The sequence below is a fragment of the Amblyraja radiata genome, chromosome 7 (genome assembly GCF_010909765.2).
Source record: "Amblyraja radiata isolate CabotCenter1 chromosome 7, sAmbRad1.1.pri, whole genome shotgun sequence".
Taxonomy (NCBI): domain Eukaryota; kingdom Metazoa; phylum Chordata; class Chondrichthyes; order Rajiformes; family Rajidae; genus Amblyraja; species Amblyraja radiata.
Genome location: NC_045962.1, coordinates 87,660,105 through 87,677,374, shown reverse-complemented (window position 1 = coordinate 87,677,374; position 17,270 = coordinate 87,660,105). Strand labels below are relative to the sequence as shown.

Sequence of the window (17,270 nt, the reverse complement as noted above, 5' to 3'; positions counted from 1 at the left end):
AAAAAGCTGTGGAGGGCGTCATGGATATATTTAAGGCAGAGATAGATAAGATTCTTGATTAGTACGGGTGTCAGGGGTTGTGGGGGGAAGGCAGGAGAATGGGGTTAGGAGTCAACATCAAGGTCTATTTTATTTTTCACATATACCTGAAGGTGCAGTGAAATGAATTTGCCAGCAGCGATACACTTAAAAAGAACACACAATACACAATAAAATTGAACACAAACATCCACCACAGGCATTCTTCACTGTGGTAGAAGGCAACAAAGTTCCTATCACTTGTGTTTAAGAAGAAACTACAGATGGTGGAAAACCGAAGGTAGACAAAAATGCTGGGGAAACTCAGCGGGTGCGGCAGCATCTATGGAGCGAAGGAAATAGGCAACGTTTTGGGCGAAACGTTGCCTATTTCCTTCGCTCCATAGATGCTGCTGCACCCGCTGAGTTTCTACAGCATTTTTGTCTACCTTCTGCTCCTATCACTTATGACTGTTGTCTCTGGACATTCATTACCTGCAGGTCGCCCACTTCGAAGGACCAGATTTGCTGCTTGCTTTCAACATCCCAGACTTTGATTAAGCCGCTCATGTCTCCCGTTACAACCAACGTTGAATCGTGACTGAAGGAAGTGGAGATGACAGAGTCCTTGTGGCCTGTAGGACAGATGAATCGCTGATGAAACACCACAGTGGGCAACCAGCAGCCTTGCTGCTGCTCCCCTCCTCTACAATCTTACGCATGACTCTGCAAGACGCTCGCATTAAGTCAACGATTGACACAGAGTGCTGGAGTAACCCAGCCGATCAGGCTGCAGCACCTCTAGAGAAATAGGATGGGTGACATTTTGGGTCAGAACCCTTCTTCTTCATCTGAAGAAGGGTCCCGACCCGAAACGTCATCTATCCGCCTTCTGCAGAGATGCTGTCTGACCTGCTGAGTTAGTCAATAGACAATAGACAATAGGTGCAGGAGTAGGCCATTTGGCCCTTCGAGCCAGCACCGCCATTCAGTGTGATCATGGCTGATCATCCCCAATCAGTACCCAGTTCCTGCCTCCTCCCCATATCCCCTGCCTCCGCTATCTTTAAGAGCCCGATCTAGCTCTCTCTTGAAAGTATCCAGAGAACCTGCCTCCACCGCCCTCTGAGGCAGAGAATTCCACAGACTCATCACTCTCTGTGAGAAAAAGTGTTTCCTCGACTCCGTTCTAAATGGCTTACTCCTTATTCTTAAACTGTGGCCCCTGGTTCTGGACTCCCCCAACATCGGGAACATGTTTCATGCCTCTAGCATTTCCAAACCCTTAATAACCTTGTATGTTTCAATGAGATGCCCTCTCATCCTTCTAAACTCCAGAGTATACAAGCCCAGCTGCTCCATTCTCTCAGCATATGGTAGTCCCACCATCCCGGGAATTAACCTTGTAAACCTACGCTGCACTCCCTCAATAGCAAGAATGTCCTTCCTCAAATTAGGGGACCCAAACTGCACACAATACTCCAGGTGTGATCTCACTAGGGCTCCGTACAACTGCAGAAGGACCTCTTTGCTCCTATACTCGACTCCTCTTGTTATAGAAGTGTGGTAACACGACCCTTTGGCCCAACGCCCACACACATTCAAAATAAACTTTATTCAAGTAATAAATATATACAATACATGAACCGTGCGAAAAATTCATCCGACATTTTTAGAGGCTATACAAATTGTTCAATACTGTTTATACATCTTTTAAATTCCACGAAACTGTCCCCCACCCGTGCCACTCATGTGGCCCCCTGGCGTGGGATACCTTCCCTTATTTTGAGGGGCGCCTCCACCATACCGTGCCCCCCATGACTCCGCTGAAGGGTTGGGACCCAGCGGGTTCCCCTTGGTCTAGTATGATAACAAACACTCTTGATTTGGCCAGGTTTGGCCAGACTCACTCCATGGCCAGAGTGAGTCCCACCGTAAATTGGAGGAGCAGCACCTCATATTTTGCTTGGGTAGTTTACACCCCAGCGGTATGAACATTGACTTCTCCAATTTCAGGTAGTCCCTGCTTTCTCCCTCCTTCCCCTCCCCTACCCAGCTCTCCCACAGCCCACTGTCTCCGCCTCTTCCTTTCTTCTTCCTGCCCCCCCCCCCTCCTCCACCTCCACCAAAGATCTTATATCTCCGCTATAAGATCTTTGACCTCCACATCAGTCTGAAGAAGGGTCTTGTCCCGAAACGTCACCTATTCCTTCCCTCCATAGATGCTGCCTCACCCGCTGAGTTTCTACAGCATTTTTGTCTACCTTGATATTTTTACAGTGCGTTCCTGGCTCATAGCAGTCTGTGCAATATCCTCTCTCACTTGAACGTGCGCCATCTAGTGTGTGTGACCCACCTCCACCCCCTGGGGAAGGGAATACGATTATCCAACTACAACTACTCCAACTACTCTATCTATGCCTTTCATCAATGTAGCACTGCTCCGGGACTGCAGAGTGGAAAATCAGCCCAGACCTTCTCTCTACGCGTGTAGGAAGGAACTGCAGATACTGGTTTACACCGAAGATGGACACAAAATGCTGGAGTAACTCACAAATGCACTCGCAGAGCTGGAGACCCGGGTTCGATCCTGACTACGGGCGCTGTCTGTACAGAGTTTGTACGTTCTCCCCGTGACCTCGTGGGTTTTCTCCGAGATCTTCGGTTTCTTGCCACACTCCAAAGACGTACAGGTTTGTAGGCCAGTCTGAAGAAGGGTCTCGACCCAAGGCGTCACCTGTTACCTTCTCTCCAGGGATGCTGCCTGTCCCGCTGAGTTACTCCAGCATTTTGTGGCCACCTTCGATTTGAACCACCATCTGCAGTTCTTTCCTACATAGGTTTGTAAGTTAACTGGTTTGGTATAAGTGTAAATAGTCCCTAATGTGTTAGTGTGCGGGGATCGCTGGTCGTTGCGGTGGTCCGAAGGGCCTGTTTCCGCGCTGTATCTCTAAACAATGCAACTGTGAACGCAGTTACCTGTACACTCCAGCAACACGTCTCCGTCAGTCAGCCTCCACACATACGCCATGTCATCCTCACCCCCCGACACGACCAGAGTGTTGCTCTTGTGGTCCAAACTCAAGCAGAATACAGCCTCTGAAAAGAACAAGTCACACTGAGTTAGACAAAAGTGCTGGAGAAATTCAGCGGGTGCAGCAGCATCGATGGAGCAAAGGAAATAGGCAACGTTTCGGGCCAAACCCTTCTTCAGACTGATGTAGGGTGGGGGGGGGGAAGAGGGGGGCGGGGAGGAGAAAGGCGAAAGGAAGAGGAGGAGCCCGAGGGAGAGCTGAGAAGGGGAGGAGACAGCAAGGGCTACCGGAAATTGGAGAAGTCAATGTTTATGCCGCTAGGGTGCAGACTGCCCAAGCGGAATATGAGGTGCTGCTCCTCCAATTTCCAGTGGTGCTCACTCTGGCCGTGGAGGAGGCCCAGGACAGAGAGGTCGGATTCGGAATGGGAGGGGGAGTTGAAGTGCTGAGTACAGGGAGATCGGGTTGGTTAAAGCGGACCGAGCGGAGGTATTCGGCGAAACGGTCGCTAAGCCTACGCTTGGCCGTTCTTAAACACTAATGCCCCTGCCCCACTTAGGAGACCTGAACGGAAACCTCTGGAGACTTTGCGCCCCACCCAAGGTTTCCGTGCGATTCCCGGAGATTGCAGGTGGTTGCCGGAGGTTGCAGGTAGTGGAAGCAGGTAGGGATACTGACAAAACCCTCCGGGAACCGCACGAAAACCTTGGGTGGGGCGCAAAGTCTCCAGAGGTTTCCGTTCAGGTTTCCTAAGTGGGACAGGGGCAGAAAAGTCACACTGAGTCACAACTGCAGACACAGCCACACTCACCATTCCTCTCCCGCCTCTAGGTGGCAGTGCAATGGCGCTGCTGGTAAACCCGTATTCCATCCTGACTTACAGGCCATTCGGCCCACTGAGTCCGTGCCGACCAGCGATCCCCACACACTAGCCTTATTCTACACATTTATGGCCCCGACCACGGGTGAACAAAGGAGGGGGACTGACTGAACTTTGTTGCCTTCCACCACATTGAAGAATGCCTTTTTTATAAATGTAAAAATCGACTTTATTCGAGAAATAAATATATACAACACATGATCGTTACAAGACTCCATCCGACATTGTCGGAGGCTATACATACATACATACATACATACAATACAGTTTCCCCAAATCACAATTTTTACCCCACATCCTTGCCACTCATGTGGCCCCCTGGCGTAGAATCCCTTCCCTTATTTTGAGGGGTGTCTCCACCACACCTTGCCCCCCATGTCCAGCAGCGGAAGGACCCTAGACTGTGGTCCTTCCCCACCGAGCCTTGGCGTTGGCTGCACCGTCTCCTCTCCATATTCCCCTCCCGCACTCCCACAATACAATTTAACACAAACATCCACCACAGTTAAGTGTATCGCTGCTGGCAAATTTATTTCACTGCACCTTCGTAGAGTCTGTCCTCACCTTCTCCATCATGGTCTGGTTTGGCTCAGCCACCAAGCACGACACCTGGAGGCAGCAGCGAATCGTCCGATCAGCAGAGAAGGTTATTGGCTGCAACCTTCCCTCCATTGATGAACTGTACACTGCAAGGGCCAGGAAGCGAGCGGGCAAGATCATCTCTGACCCCTCTCACCCTGGCCACAAACTCTTTGAATCACTTCCCTCCGGGAGGCGACTCTGGACTGTCAAAGCTGCCACAGCCCGACATAAAAACAGTTTTTATCCACGAGTAGTTGCTCTACGCAATTTTAAAAATCTGTAGCCTTCCTTTGATCTGGTATTTTGTTGGTTGACATACTTGATCAATGGTCTTTCATCATTAATGTTTTATTGTTATTAATGTTTAGTGTTTTCTGAGTCAACGTAACTGTCACTGGATGTCATGTTGTTACTTGTGGGCGGAGCACCAAGGCAAATTCCTTGTATGTGAATACTTGGCCAATAAAGTTACTTACTTACTTATGTGACGAGTAATATTAACTTTGACTTTGACCAGAGACAATTAGTTACAATTGTACCAGGCCAATTAACCTACAAACCTGTACGTCTTTGGAGTGTGGGAGGAAACCGGAGCACCAGGAGGAAACCCACATGGTCATGGGGAGAACGTACAAATTCCTTACCGACAGCACCCGTAGTCAGGATCGAACCTGGGTCTCTAGCGCTGTGAGGCAGCAGCTCTACCCGCTGTGCCACCGTACCCACCCGCCCCCCCGCCCCCCCGTACACAAGACAATAATAAATCTAAACGTTCACAATCAAAGTACCGTCACCAAGAAAAATTCCACTTTGAAGCAATTCTCAGCCCACACTTACCCAAGGCCCGCGATCCGCTCTCCCCAGCAGACGGAAGAAAAGTCCCGACCCAAAACGTCACCCATCCTTTACCTCCAGAGATGCTGAGTCCTGACCCGCTGAGTTACCACCCCCACAATGGGACAGATTGAGCAAACCATAGAAACGTTTCACTTACTTGTGTGTCTGGTGAAAGTGAGATCGCTGTCATCCTGAACCACCTCCATACATTCCTCATCCTCCATCTCCCACCGGCCCTCATCCTCCCCCTCCTCCACCTCGCCGGTCGCGTCACCTGCGGGAGACGACGAGATTGAAAGGAAGGTTTAACTTTGTTATTAAATGGAGATGGACAGATTCTTAATTAGACAATTGACAATAGGCGGGGGAGTAGGCCATTCAGCCCTTTGAGCCAGCACCAGCCATTCAATGTGATCATGGCTGATCATCCCCAATCAGTATTTAAGAGGGAACTGCAGATGCTGGAAAATCGAAGGTAGACTAAAGTGCTGGAGAAACTCAGCGGGTGCGGCAGCATCTATGGAGCGAAGGAAATAGGCAACGTTTCGGGCCGAAACGTTACCTATTTCCTTCGCTCCATAGATGCTGCTGCACCCGCTGAGTTTCTCCAGCACTTTTGTCTATCCCCAATCAGTACCCCGTTCCTGCCTTCTCCCCATATCCCCTGACTCTGCTATCTTTAAGAGCCCTATCTAGCTCTTTCTTGAAAGTATCCAGAGAACCGGCCTCCACCGCCCTCTGAGGCAGAGAATTCCACAGACTCACAACTCTCTGTGAGAAAAAGTGTTTCCTCATCTCCGTTCTAAATGGCTTACCCCTTATTCTTAGTTACCCCTAGTACGGGTGGCAGGGATTATGGGGAGAAGGCAGGAGAATGGGGCTAGGAGGGCGATAGATCAGCCATGATCTAATGGCGGACTTGACTTGATGGGCCGAATTGCCTAATTCTACTCGTAGAACTTCTGAACATGTAGCAAGATTCAGTGAAAAGCTTTGGTTTTGCATGCTATTCTTCGGACCAGATACCTACCACACACAAATACAGGCACAATAGGTAGCGCAATAGATAGGGCGGCATGGTGGGGCAGCGGGTAGAGTTGCTGCCTCACAGCGCTAGAGACTCGGGTTCGATCCTGACTACAGGTGCTGTCTGCACTGAGTTTGTACGTTCTCCCCGTGACTGCGTGGGTTTACCCCGGGTGCTCGTTTCCTTTCACATTCCAAAGACGTACAGATTTATAGGTTAATTGGCTTTGATGAAACTTGTAAATTGCCCCTAGTGTTTAGGATAGTGCTAGTGTATGGAGATCGCTGGTCGGCGTGGACTCGGTGGGCCGAAGGGCCTGTTTCCGCGCTGTTTCTCTGAACTAGACTAAACCAAAGGGGAAGATACAGAATGCAGACTATAATGCTCAGCATAGTAGCCTATCAGTTCCATAGACAAAGTCAATGGGTAGATGTTAATGGGACAGTACGCTAGCTTATGGAAGGACCGTTCAGAGGCCTGATAATACAATACAATACAATTTATTTGTCATTTGAACCCCATTGAGGTTCAAATGAAATGTTGTTTCTGCAGTCATACACACAAGAAAGAACCAAGACACAACACAATTTACACAAACATCCATCACAGTGAATCTCCTCCTCGCTGTGATGGAAAGCAAAGACTTATCTCTCCCCTGCACGCCTCATTCCCCTCCCGATGTCAGAGTCAAAGCCCCCGGCGGGCGATGGTAATTGTCCCGCGGCCATTAAAGCCCCGCCGGGTGATGCAAGGCCACGCTCCGGGTCTTGGTGTTGGAGCCCTCGGCGTGCGCTAGCAAGTCCCGCGGCCATTTAAAGCCGCGCCGGGCGATGTAAGGCCCCGCTCCAGGTACGCTTCAACCCCGCAACTCGGGCGGGTGAAGTCGCCACTGCGGAAGCCCCGAAAAGCGGTCTCCCAGCAGGGACCCGCGGGCTCCCGGTGTCACTGTCCACCAGACCTGCGGTTGGAGCCTCCGAATCTCCGGGGTCAGGTCGCAGCCGAGCGCCACCACAGCTCCACCCGCTCCGAACTCGGCCAGCTCCACGATGGTGAGTATGTCCGCAGGCTCTGCGACTGGAGCCCCAGGTCGTTCCTGCTGGAGACCGCTCCACGGTGCTAGGCCCCAACGACAACGGAGATCCGACAGAGAAAAGGCCGGGTTCTCCGTGCAGGGGATAGATTTTAAAAGTTTCCCCCACCCCCCGCACACATACACAAAAAAATAAAATAAAAACTACATTCAAACGAGACAAAAAATAATAAAAAGACAGACGGACTGCAGAGGCCGCTGCGACGTGAGTCGCACCGCCCTCCGAATAACTGATAACAGAGGGGAAGAAGCTGTTCCTGAGTCTGGTGGTGCACACTTTCATCCGATGATGTGTGTTTAATTTGATGTACCTTCTGCCTGTCAGGAGCACGAAGGCGATGGAATGACCAGGGTGGGACATGTCTTTCCTGAGGCAACGCAAAGTGCGGACGGACTCGATGGTGGGGAGTCAGGTCTTTGCGATGGACTGGGCTACATCTACTAGTCTGCAATTTCTTGTGCTCTTGGACAGAGCTGTTCGCAAACCAAGCTGTGATGCAACTCGACAGTGTGCTATCTCCGGTACTTTTTTCCACAAGGGATGAAGATCTATTTAAGAGACCACAGGACCCCAATCCAAGTCCCCAACTACACCCCATCCATCCTCACCCCCCCAGTCTCCTTCCCGACCACTTCCCCCTACAAACCCCGCATGCTCCCCTTCCTCCCTCCCTCCCCTACCCTCTCCTCCTTTCCTACCCTTTCCTCCCCACTTTCCCCACCCCTTTCCCTACCCTCCCCTCCTCATCCCCAATATCAAGCATCCTCTCTCCCTATTCCCCTCAGTCCCCTATATCCCACTCTCCGTCCTCTCCCTATCCTCCTACCCTATACTCCCCTCATCCTCCCCCCTTCTCTCCCCTCCCACCCTCCCCTATCACCTCCCAATCCATCATCCCCTCCCTCTCTATCCCAACCCCTCCCCACCCCCCTACTCACTCTCCCTCCTCCTCTCCTAACCTCCCTCCCTCCCTATCCTCCATCCCCTCCCTCCCATTCCTCCACTATCCACTCTCCCTCCCCATAATCTCCTCATCCTCCACCTCCTTCCTTGCCCCCTCCCTCTCTTTTCCTCCTCTCTCCCCCTATCCCTTCCCTCACCCTCACCTGCCGCTTCCTCATTCCCGCTCAGCTCGATCACCTCCACGATCTCCTCGCCTTCGTGCAGATCCAGCTGGGGGTTCGACTCAGGTTCCGTCATCTCCACCTGCACTGACTAGCGCTGTAACCAGTACACTAGCACTGTACCTAGGACACTAGCGTTGTAACTAGTGCTATAACTAGTACACTAGCACTATAACCAGTACACTAGCGCTGTAACTAGCGGTAATACACTAGCGTTGTAACTAGTACACTAGCGCTGTAACTAGTACACTAGCGCTGTAACTAGCGTTGTAACCAGTACACTAGAGCTAAAATTTGTACACCAGCGCTATAACCAGTACACTAGCGCTGTATCCAGTACACTAGCGCAATAACTCGTACACTGGCGCTATAACTAGTGCAGTGGCGCTATAACTAGTACACTGGCGCAATAACTAATAAACTAGCGCTATAATTAGTACACTGGTGCTGTAACTAGTGAATTAGCGCTATAACTAGTACACTAGAGCTAAAATTAGTACACTAGCGCTATAACTAGTACAGTAGCGCTGTAACTAGTACAGTAGGGCTATAACTAGTACACTAGCGCAATAACTAGTACACTGGCGCTATAACTAGTACAGTAGCGCTGTAACTAGTACAGTAGCGCTATAACTAGTACAGTAGGGCTATAACTAGTACACTAGCGCTATAACTAGTACACTGGCGCTATAACTAGTACAGTAGCGCTGTAACTAGTACAGTAGGGCTATAACTAGTACACTAGCGCAATAACTAGTACACTAGCGCTATAACTAGTACAGTAGCGCTATAACTAGTACACTAGCGCAATAACTAGTACACTGGCGCTATAACTAGTACAGTAGCGCTATAACTAGTACAGTAGCGCTATAACTAGTACAGTAGCGCTATAACTAGTACAGTAGCGCTATAACTAGTACACGAGCGACCCGGCGGCAGATGTCAGCGCCTCACGCATGCGCCAGCCCGCCCCTCCCCCCGGGTGAGTGGCAGCGGCGCCGACCAATGGGAGCCTGGACAGGCCGGTGTCGTCACACATGTCAGCCAATGAGCGTCGGGGGGAGGCGGGCACCGCGCGAGGCCTGCTGGGGGATGTAGTCCGCCATTGGGAATAAAACCTAATTCACGTCAGCTGCAGCTCGTCCCGGGGCCGCCAATCACCGCGCTCCTCACTGACAGCGAACACACGCGAAGACCCGGTCGAACAGACGACGCCGGAGCCCGGTCTCAGCTTCTGTTTATCCAGAGTCGTACTACAACTCCCGCCACGCCTTGCGGCGGCAGGCTGTGGGTGCGCATGCGTGCGGGGCACGCCGGGACAGAGGAGGACCGCGATGGCGGCGGCTTGGAGGACCGGGTCGTTGCTGCGAGGTAAATGTCCCCCAAAAGGCCCTTCAGCCCGTCCTGTCCTGCTGTCCGTGTCCACCACAGGGAGGGAAGGATGCAGGGGGGAGGAGGTTGGCCACAATAGACAATAGGTGCAGGAGAAGGCCATTCGGCCCTTCGAGCCAGCACCGCCATTCAATGTGATCATGGCTGATCATCCCCAATCAGTACCCCGTTCCTGCCTTCTCCCCATATCCCCTGACTCCGCCATCTTTAAGAGCCCTATCTAGCTCTCTCTTGAAAGTATCCAGAGAACCGGCCTCCACCGCCCTCTGAGGCAGAGAATTCCACAGACTCACCACTCTCTGTGAGAAAAAGTGTTTCCTCGTCTCCGTTCTAAATGGCTTACTCCTTATTCTTAAACTGTGGCCCCTGGTTCTGGACTCCCCCAACATCGGGAACATGTTTCCTGCCTCTAGCATGTCCAAACCCTTAATAATCTTATATGTTTCAATGAGATACCCTCTCATCCTTCTAAACTCCAGAGTGTACAAGCCCAGCCGCTCCATTATCTCTCAGCATATGACAGTCCCACCATCCCGGGAATTAACCTGGTGAACCTACGCTGCACTCCCTCAATAGCAAGAATGTCCTTCCTCAAATTAGGGGACCAAACCTGCACACAATACTCCAGGTGTGGTCTCACTAGGGCTCTGTACAACTGCAGAAGGACCTCTTTGCTCCTATACTCAACTCCTCTTGGTATGAAGGCCAACATGCCATTTGTTTTCTTCACTGCCTGCTGTACCTGCATGCTTACTTTCATTGACTGATGGACAAGGGCCCATTGTACTTCCCCTTTTCCCAACTTGACGCCATTTAGATAATAATCTGCCTTCCTGTTTTGCCAGCAAAGTGGATAACCTCATATTTATCCACATTAAACTGCATCTGCCATGCATCTGCCCACTCACCCAAGAGTGAGAAGGGACAGATTTAATAGGAATAAGAGGGGCATTGTTTTCACACAGAGGGTGTTGGGTTCATGGAACGAGCTATAAGAGGAGGTAGTAGATGGTAAAATAACAACATTAAACAAATATTTGGACTGGTATATGATTAGGACAGGTTTAGAGGGATATGGGCCAAACGCGGGCAAGTGGGACTGGTGTAGATGGGACATGTTGCTGGTCATGAACATGTTGTGCTGAAGAGGGTGTTTCCGTGCTGTGTGACCCGATGACTGGTGGAATCTCGAGCAAAACACAAAGTGCTGGAGGAACTCAGCTGGTCAGGCAGCATCTGTGGAGAGACAATGTTTTGGGTTAGGACCCTTCTTCGGGCAAAGGGGACTAGCTTAGATGGGAGATAGACACAACATGCTGGAGTAACACAACGGGTCAGGCAGCGTCTCTGGAGAAATGTTTGGAAGTAAAATTCCTGTTCATGTTAAGACTGAAGAAGGGTCTCGACCCGAAACGTCACCCATATCATATTTCTCCGGAGATGCTGCCTAACCCCTTGAGCTACTCCAGCATTTTGTGTCTATCTTCATTGTAAACCAGCATCTGCAGCTTGAACTATTCTAATGGACCATTCTATATTTCCCTGCTCAGCATCTGCTTTGATCTATCGTTTTCACACCTTAACCTTCCATATCTCTAGACTCCCTCTCCCCTGACAGTCTGAAGAAGGGTCTTGACTCGAAACATCACCCATTCCTTCCCTCCGGAGATGCTGCCAGGCCCGCTGAGTTACTCCAGCATGTTGTGTTTTCGGTGTGAACCAGCATCTGCAGTTCCTTCCTACGCACAGAGCTCAGATGGGATATCTTGGTGGGCATGGGCGGGTGACGGCACAGTGGCGCAGCGGGTAGAGCTGCTGGCTGTCGGAGCGTCTGTAACACGTTGTGATTTGCTTTCCCTCCCCGCAGGTCGCTGGTTCGGCCGCGCCATTGCCGGCCCTGGCACCGGCTCTTGCCACGCCCTGCCCAGCCGTGGTCGCCTGGCAACAAGCATGCCGGCACTCGCCGATAGATCCATCCACTGTAACCGCGGAAGCAGACCGGCACTGCGAGCACAGGAGCCGCCGGGCGGTCCGGAGTCCCGGCTCCCAGAGTACATCCCACAGCGCCGAGCCAAGAACCCGATGGGCAAGATCGGGCTGGCCTGGTGAGGCTGGGAATGGTGTGGGGGCGGAGGGGAGGCGGTTGCTGTAGGATAGTTTAGTTTAGAGATACAGCGCAGAAACAGGCCCTTCGGCCCACTGAGTCCGCACCAACCAGCGATCCCCGCACACTAACACTATCAATAGACAATAGGTGCAGGAGTAGAGGCCATTCGGCCCTTCAGCCAGCACCGCCATTCAATGTCATCATGGCTGATCATCCCCAATCAGTACCCCGATAAACACCCAGACTGCCTTGAAAATTCAAAAATGTGATCTTTTCCAGATCAGAACTTTAATATTATTGTATTATATGCTGTAAGTCAGTAACAGATAGGTAAATAAATTACAAATTTCTAGCAAAAGACCAAGTCTTTATGGAGAAGATCAGTTGCTAGCTGGTACATTGGAATATCATAATCAGTAGCCTCATCATACTCCTCAGATTGTAACCAATAAGCAACTCTGTACACCTTGTTTTTCCTCAACTTTTCAATTTTGGCATTGTAAACTACAAGTTTTTGCTCTTCAAACCACGCATGACATGCCTTTCTGCCCACTACTTTCCCATTGAGAATGTCCTGTAGATTCCATTTCTTAAGAAAAGGATATATCCAAAGAAAAGGAAGTATCCAAATAACAAACTAATCCCATTCACACAAGAATTGACAATATAACATGATTTTTAAATCTCACTGTCATGAATTCATATGCTAGATGGAAGGAATTTGATGTTTAATTCCCATAAATTAATCTAGAAACATCCACTCAATATAATTTTTAAATTATTTTTTTTGCACAATACATGGGACTTCGATGCTCTTATGACATGATTGTCCAAAAAAAAAGAGCATTTAAATCATCTTGCGAGTAGGTTTTTCTGGAACGCGATCGATTGGAACGTTGCATTTGCGGTGAATTTGAACCCCATATCGGCAGCAAAAACATTGCCGGTTCATATGGGGCCCAAATCACATTTTCGCAACGTAAAATTTGATTAAAGCCATCCCAGGAAGCAAGTTTATATGTAAAATAAACAACTTACACTTTGTTTTGTCCCATTCATGCGTTCCGCCACGTTGTAGGCGTTGAGGATGTTAGAAGTCGCTTTTTATTTTAATCAAATGATTAAATTGTCTCACGATTTAAAACAAAAATAAAATCGGCAACGGAAGTCGGATCAATTTTTCTTCAGGAGCTAGCAGCCCGAGGAAATCTGCCTCCGACAGGCAGGAGAAAACGGCATTTTAATCCCGCCCCCCCCCCCTTCAAAGGCGCCAAAGTCGTGCACACGACCAGTGGTGGCAGAACTGCAGCGCCGCTGAAGGTAAGTTTTGTAACATCGCTGGTATATAGTAGTTCAGGACTGCTCTCTACTCTGGTTGTGGTAGGATGATTCAGTTGCCTGATAACAGTAAATAATTGATTAAGTTCACAAGTTATAGGAGTAGAATTAATAATAATAATAATGGATGGGATTTATATAGCACCTTTCTAATACTCAAGGCGCTTTACATTAGACCATTCGGCCCATCTAATCTACTCTGCCATTCAATCATGACTGATCTCTGCCCTCTAATCCAATTTTCCTGCCTTCTCCCCATAACCCTTGACACCTAATCAAGAATTTGTCTATCTCTGCCTTAAAATATCCACTGACTTGGCCTCCACAGCCGTCTGTGGCAATGAGTTCCACAGATTAACTACCCTCTGGCTAAAGAAGTTCCACCTCACCTCCTTTCAAAAAGAGCGCCCTTTAATTCTGAGGCTGTGCCGTCTGGTCCTAGACACTCCCACTAGCAGGATTATTGGTGCTCCACTCCCTTTCCTGCTGGACATATACAGGAAGAGATATCAGCAGAGCCATCTCCATCATCAAAGACCCCTACCACCCATCGCATCACATATTCTCCATCCTGCCATCTGGGAAGAGATACAGGAGCATTAGCTGCAAAACCAGCAGGATGCTCCTCAGCTTCTTGCCGCAGGCTATAAGACTGATAAACGGACTTTGCCCCCTGCCAAAGTATCGCGCACCAACCACCAACCTGGACACACTGCAGCAGAGCCACTGTCGTGCCGCTGCCGATCGGAACGCCTGTTGATGTTTAGTAGAGAGTAGAGTGTTTAATTTGTTCATGATATATGTATTTTTATTTCTATTTATTTTTTACTGCACACTGAATGGACACTGGTTGAGCAACGTTTTTTTGTTTCCTCTGGGTATGTGAGTACTCAGGAAAATGACAATAAAGATATACTATACTAGTGGAAGCATCCTCTCCTCATCCACTCTATCCAAGCCTTTCACTATTCTGTAATTTTCAATGAGGTCCCCCCTCATTCTTCTAAACTCCAGCGAGTACAGGCCCAGTGCCGTCAAACGCTCTTCATATGTTAACCCACTCATTCCTGGGATCGTTCTCGTAAACCTCCTCTGGACCCTCTCCAGAGCCGCACAGATTTGCTCACAGTACTCCAAATGTGGAGTAGCAACCAGCGCCTTATAGAGTCCAGAACCAGGGGCCACACAGTTTAAGAATAAGGGGTAAGCCGTTTAGAACGGAGACGAGGAAACACTTTTTCTCACAGAGAGTTGTAAGTCTGTGGAATTCTCTGCCTCAGAGGGCGGTGGAGGCTGGTTCTCTGGATACTTTCAAGAGAGAGCTAGATAGGGCTCTTAAAGATAGTGGAGTCAGGGGATATGGGGAGAAGGCAGGAACGGGGTACTGATTGGGGATGATCAGCCGTGATCACATTGAATGGCGGTGCCGGCTCGAAGGGCCGAATGGCCTACTCATGCACCTATTGTCTATTGTTTATTAAGATAGACACAAAATGCTGGAGTAACTCAGCGGGACAGGCAGCATCTCTGGAGAGAAGGAATGGGTGATGTTTCGGGTCAAGGGCCAGATGGCCTACTGCATCTATTGTCTATAAGATAACATTTATTTTTGGTTCAAAAACAGCACCCGTTGACCATCACTCCCCGTTTGTGACCACCTCCCCCCATCCCGCCCCGCTACAGGTTGTTTGGCCTGCCGTCGGGCGTCATCAGCTTCCTGCTGGTCAAGCGAGAGGTGGACAAGAACCGTCTGAAGCAGGTGCAGGCCCGGCGGAGGATGAAGGTCGCCAACGAGGGCGAGTACCGGAGCGAGAGGTACCGTCAGCACAGCGCCACCAGCAGTACGGGCTGAGGGGGCAGCTCTGGATCACCACCCCACCCCCCCCCCCCCCTGTACAATCAGCCCTCTGGACCTCTGCTTCACTTGATCTCCCGGTGGCTCAGCGCTTCAACTCTCTCTCCCATTCCGAATCTGACCTCTCTGTCCTGGGCCTCCTCCATGTTCAGAGTGAGCACCACCGGAAATTGGAGGAGCAGCACCTCATATTCCGCTTGGGCAGTCTGCACCCTAGCGGCATAAACATTGACTTCTCCAATTTCCGGTAGCCCTTGCTGTCTCCTCCCCTTCTCAACCCTCGGGCTCCTCCTCTTCCTTTCTTCTCCCCGCCCCCCCTTCCCCCACATCAGTCTGAAGAAACGTTGCCTATTTCCTTCGCTCCATAGATGGTGCCGTACCCGCTGAGTTTCTCCAGCAATTTTGTCTACCTTCGATTTTTCAGCATCTGCAGTTCCTTCTTGAACAGTTGGTATCACAGACAGTCACAAAGTGCTGGAGGAACTCGGTGTGTCAGGCAGCGTCTGTGCACCTTTCAGCTCGAGAAGGCGGACAAAAAAGGGAGACACAGAGATATGAAGGGGCAAGGTGTGAAAATGGGAGATCGAAGGGGGACGAATGTAGAATAGATCGTTGGTCGACAAAAATGCTGGAGGAACTCAGCGGGTGAGACAGCATCTATGGAGCGAAGGAATAGGTGACGTTTCGGGTCGAGACTGATGTGGGTGGGGGGGGGGGGGCAGGAAGAAGAAAGGAAGAGGCGGAGGCAGTAGGCTTTGTGGGAGAGCTGGGAAGGGGAGGGGAAGGAGGGAGAAAGCAAGGACTACCTGAAATTGGAGAAGTCAATGTTCGTACCGCTGGGGTGTAAACTACCCAAGCGTAATATGGTCTGTAGAAGGGTCTCGACCCGAAACGTCACCAATTCCTTCGCTCCATAGATGCTGCCTCACCCGCTGAGTTTCTCCAGCATTTTTATCCACAAGCGAAATATGAGGTGCTGCTCCTCCAATTTGCGGTGGGACTCACTCTGGCCGTGGAGGAGGCCCGGGACAGAAAGGTTGGATTCGGAATGAGAGGGGGAGTCGAAGTGCTGAGCCACCGGGAGATCAGGTTGGTGGAACGTCAGTCTGAAGTAGCGTCCCGACCCGAAACCCCGTCTGCCTGTTCCCCCCACCCCCCCGCCCCCCAACCACCACAGGTGCTGCCTGACCCACTGAGTTCCTCCAGCACTTTGTACTTGATTCCAGCTTGTATTTCTACCTGTTTAACTCCATCGCTCCAGAGAACATTGAAGCTCCCACTTCCACAGTACTTACGGTGAAACCATAGCCAATACTGTTTCTCGGATGTAATTATTTACAATAGTATGATTGTAATTAAAGTTTAAAGTGACTCTTAAATGTGTTTGCCTGTGTCGGTTTTGAGTCAGCGCTTGTGAATATTTACATTGCAACTCCACTGAACACGCCCAAGATTAGCTTATTCATTCATTCATTCATTCATTTGTTCTATATTAGGGGCGGTCACAGTGGAGCAGCGGGTAGAGCTGCTGCCTCACAGCGCCAGAGACCAGGGTTCCATCCTGACTATGGGTGCTGTCTGCACGGAGTTTGCACGTTCTCCCCGCGACCTGCATGGGTTTTCTCCGGGTGACAATAGTCAATAGGTGCAGGAGGAGGCCATTTGGCCCTTCGAGCCAGCACCGCCATTCAATGTGGTCATGGCTGATCATCCCCAATCAGTACCCCGTTCCTGCCTCCTCCCCATATCCCCTGACTCCGCTATCTTTAAGAGCCCTATCTAACTCTCTCTTGAAAGCATCCAGAGAACCGGCCTCCACAGCCCTATGAGGCAGAGAATTCCGCAGACTCACCACTCTCTGTGAGAAAAAGTGTTTCCTCGTCTCCGTTCTAAATGGCTTACCCCTTATTCTTAAACTGTGGCCCATGGTTCTGGACCTCAACATCGGGAACATGTTTCCTGCCTCTAGCGTGTCCAAGCCCTT

At 50.3% G+C, this 17,270-nt stretch overlaps 2 protein-coding genes across 4 annotated transcripts in view; one reads left to right on the top strand and one right to left on the bottom strand.

Moving 5' to 3' along the window:
* The window catches only part of LOC116975634 (angio associated migratory cell protein), a 33,063-nt gene extending 23,504 nt beyond the window's left edge, over positions 1–9,559 (bottom strand). The window contains exons 1-5 of one of the 3 annotated variants that reach the window (XM_033024960.1): positions 8,953–9,559; positions 8,577–8,742; positions 5,510–5,626; positions 2,998–3,117; positions 514–653 (exon numbers count right to left, since the gene is read on the bottom strand). In XM_033024960.1, coding sequence (XP_032880851.1) covers positions 514–653; positions 2,998–3,117; positions 5,510–5,626; positions 8,577–8,670 — 471 coding nt within the window. In that variant the 5' untranslated portion in view covers positions 8,671–8,742; positions 8,953–9,559. Of the gene's footprint in view, positions 1–513; positions 654–2,997; positions 3,118–5,509; positions 5,627–8,576; positions 8,743–8,798; positions 8,880–8,952 lie in introns of those variants that run through there. The other 2 variants (XM_033024961.1, XM_033024962.1) reach the window with 2 other exon arrangements.
* A 323-nt stretch (positions 9,560–9,882) lies between these two features.
* LOC116975636 (probable hydrolase PNKD) lies at positions 9,883–15,459 on the top strand. The gene is made up of 3 exons (XM_033024963.1): positions 9,883–9,965; positions 11,854–12,091; positions 15,115–15,459. Exons 1-3 carry the CDS (start codon positions 9,929–9,931, stop codon positions 15,281–15,283), a joined length of 444 nt encoding a protein of 147 aa, XP_032880854.1. The 5' UTR covers positions 9,883–9,928; the 3' UTR covers positions 15,284–15,459.
* The last annotated feature ends 1,811 nt before the right edge of the window (positions 15,460–17,270 follow it).

What these genes read in the sequence shown, in the direction of transcription:
- LOC116975636 (XM_033024963.1), top strand. Translation starts at nt 9,929, where the DNA reads ATGGCGGCGGCTTGGAGGACCGGGTCGTTGCTGCGAG. An exon ending in GACCGGGTCGTTGCTGCGAG is followed by an intron (nt 9,966 to 11,853) that starts GTAAATGTCCCC and finishes CCCTCCCCGCAG; the next exon opens with GTCGCTGGTTCGGCCGCGCC. An exon ending in GGCAAGATCGGGCTGGCCTG is followed by an intron (nt 12,092 to 15,114) that starts GTGAGGCTGGGA and finishes GCCCCGCTACAG; the next exon opens with GTTGTTTGGCCTGCCGTCGG.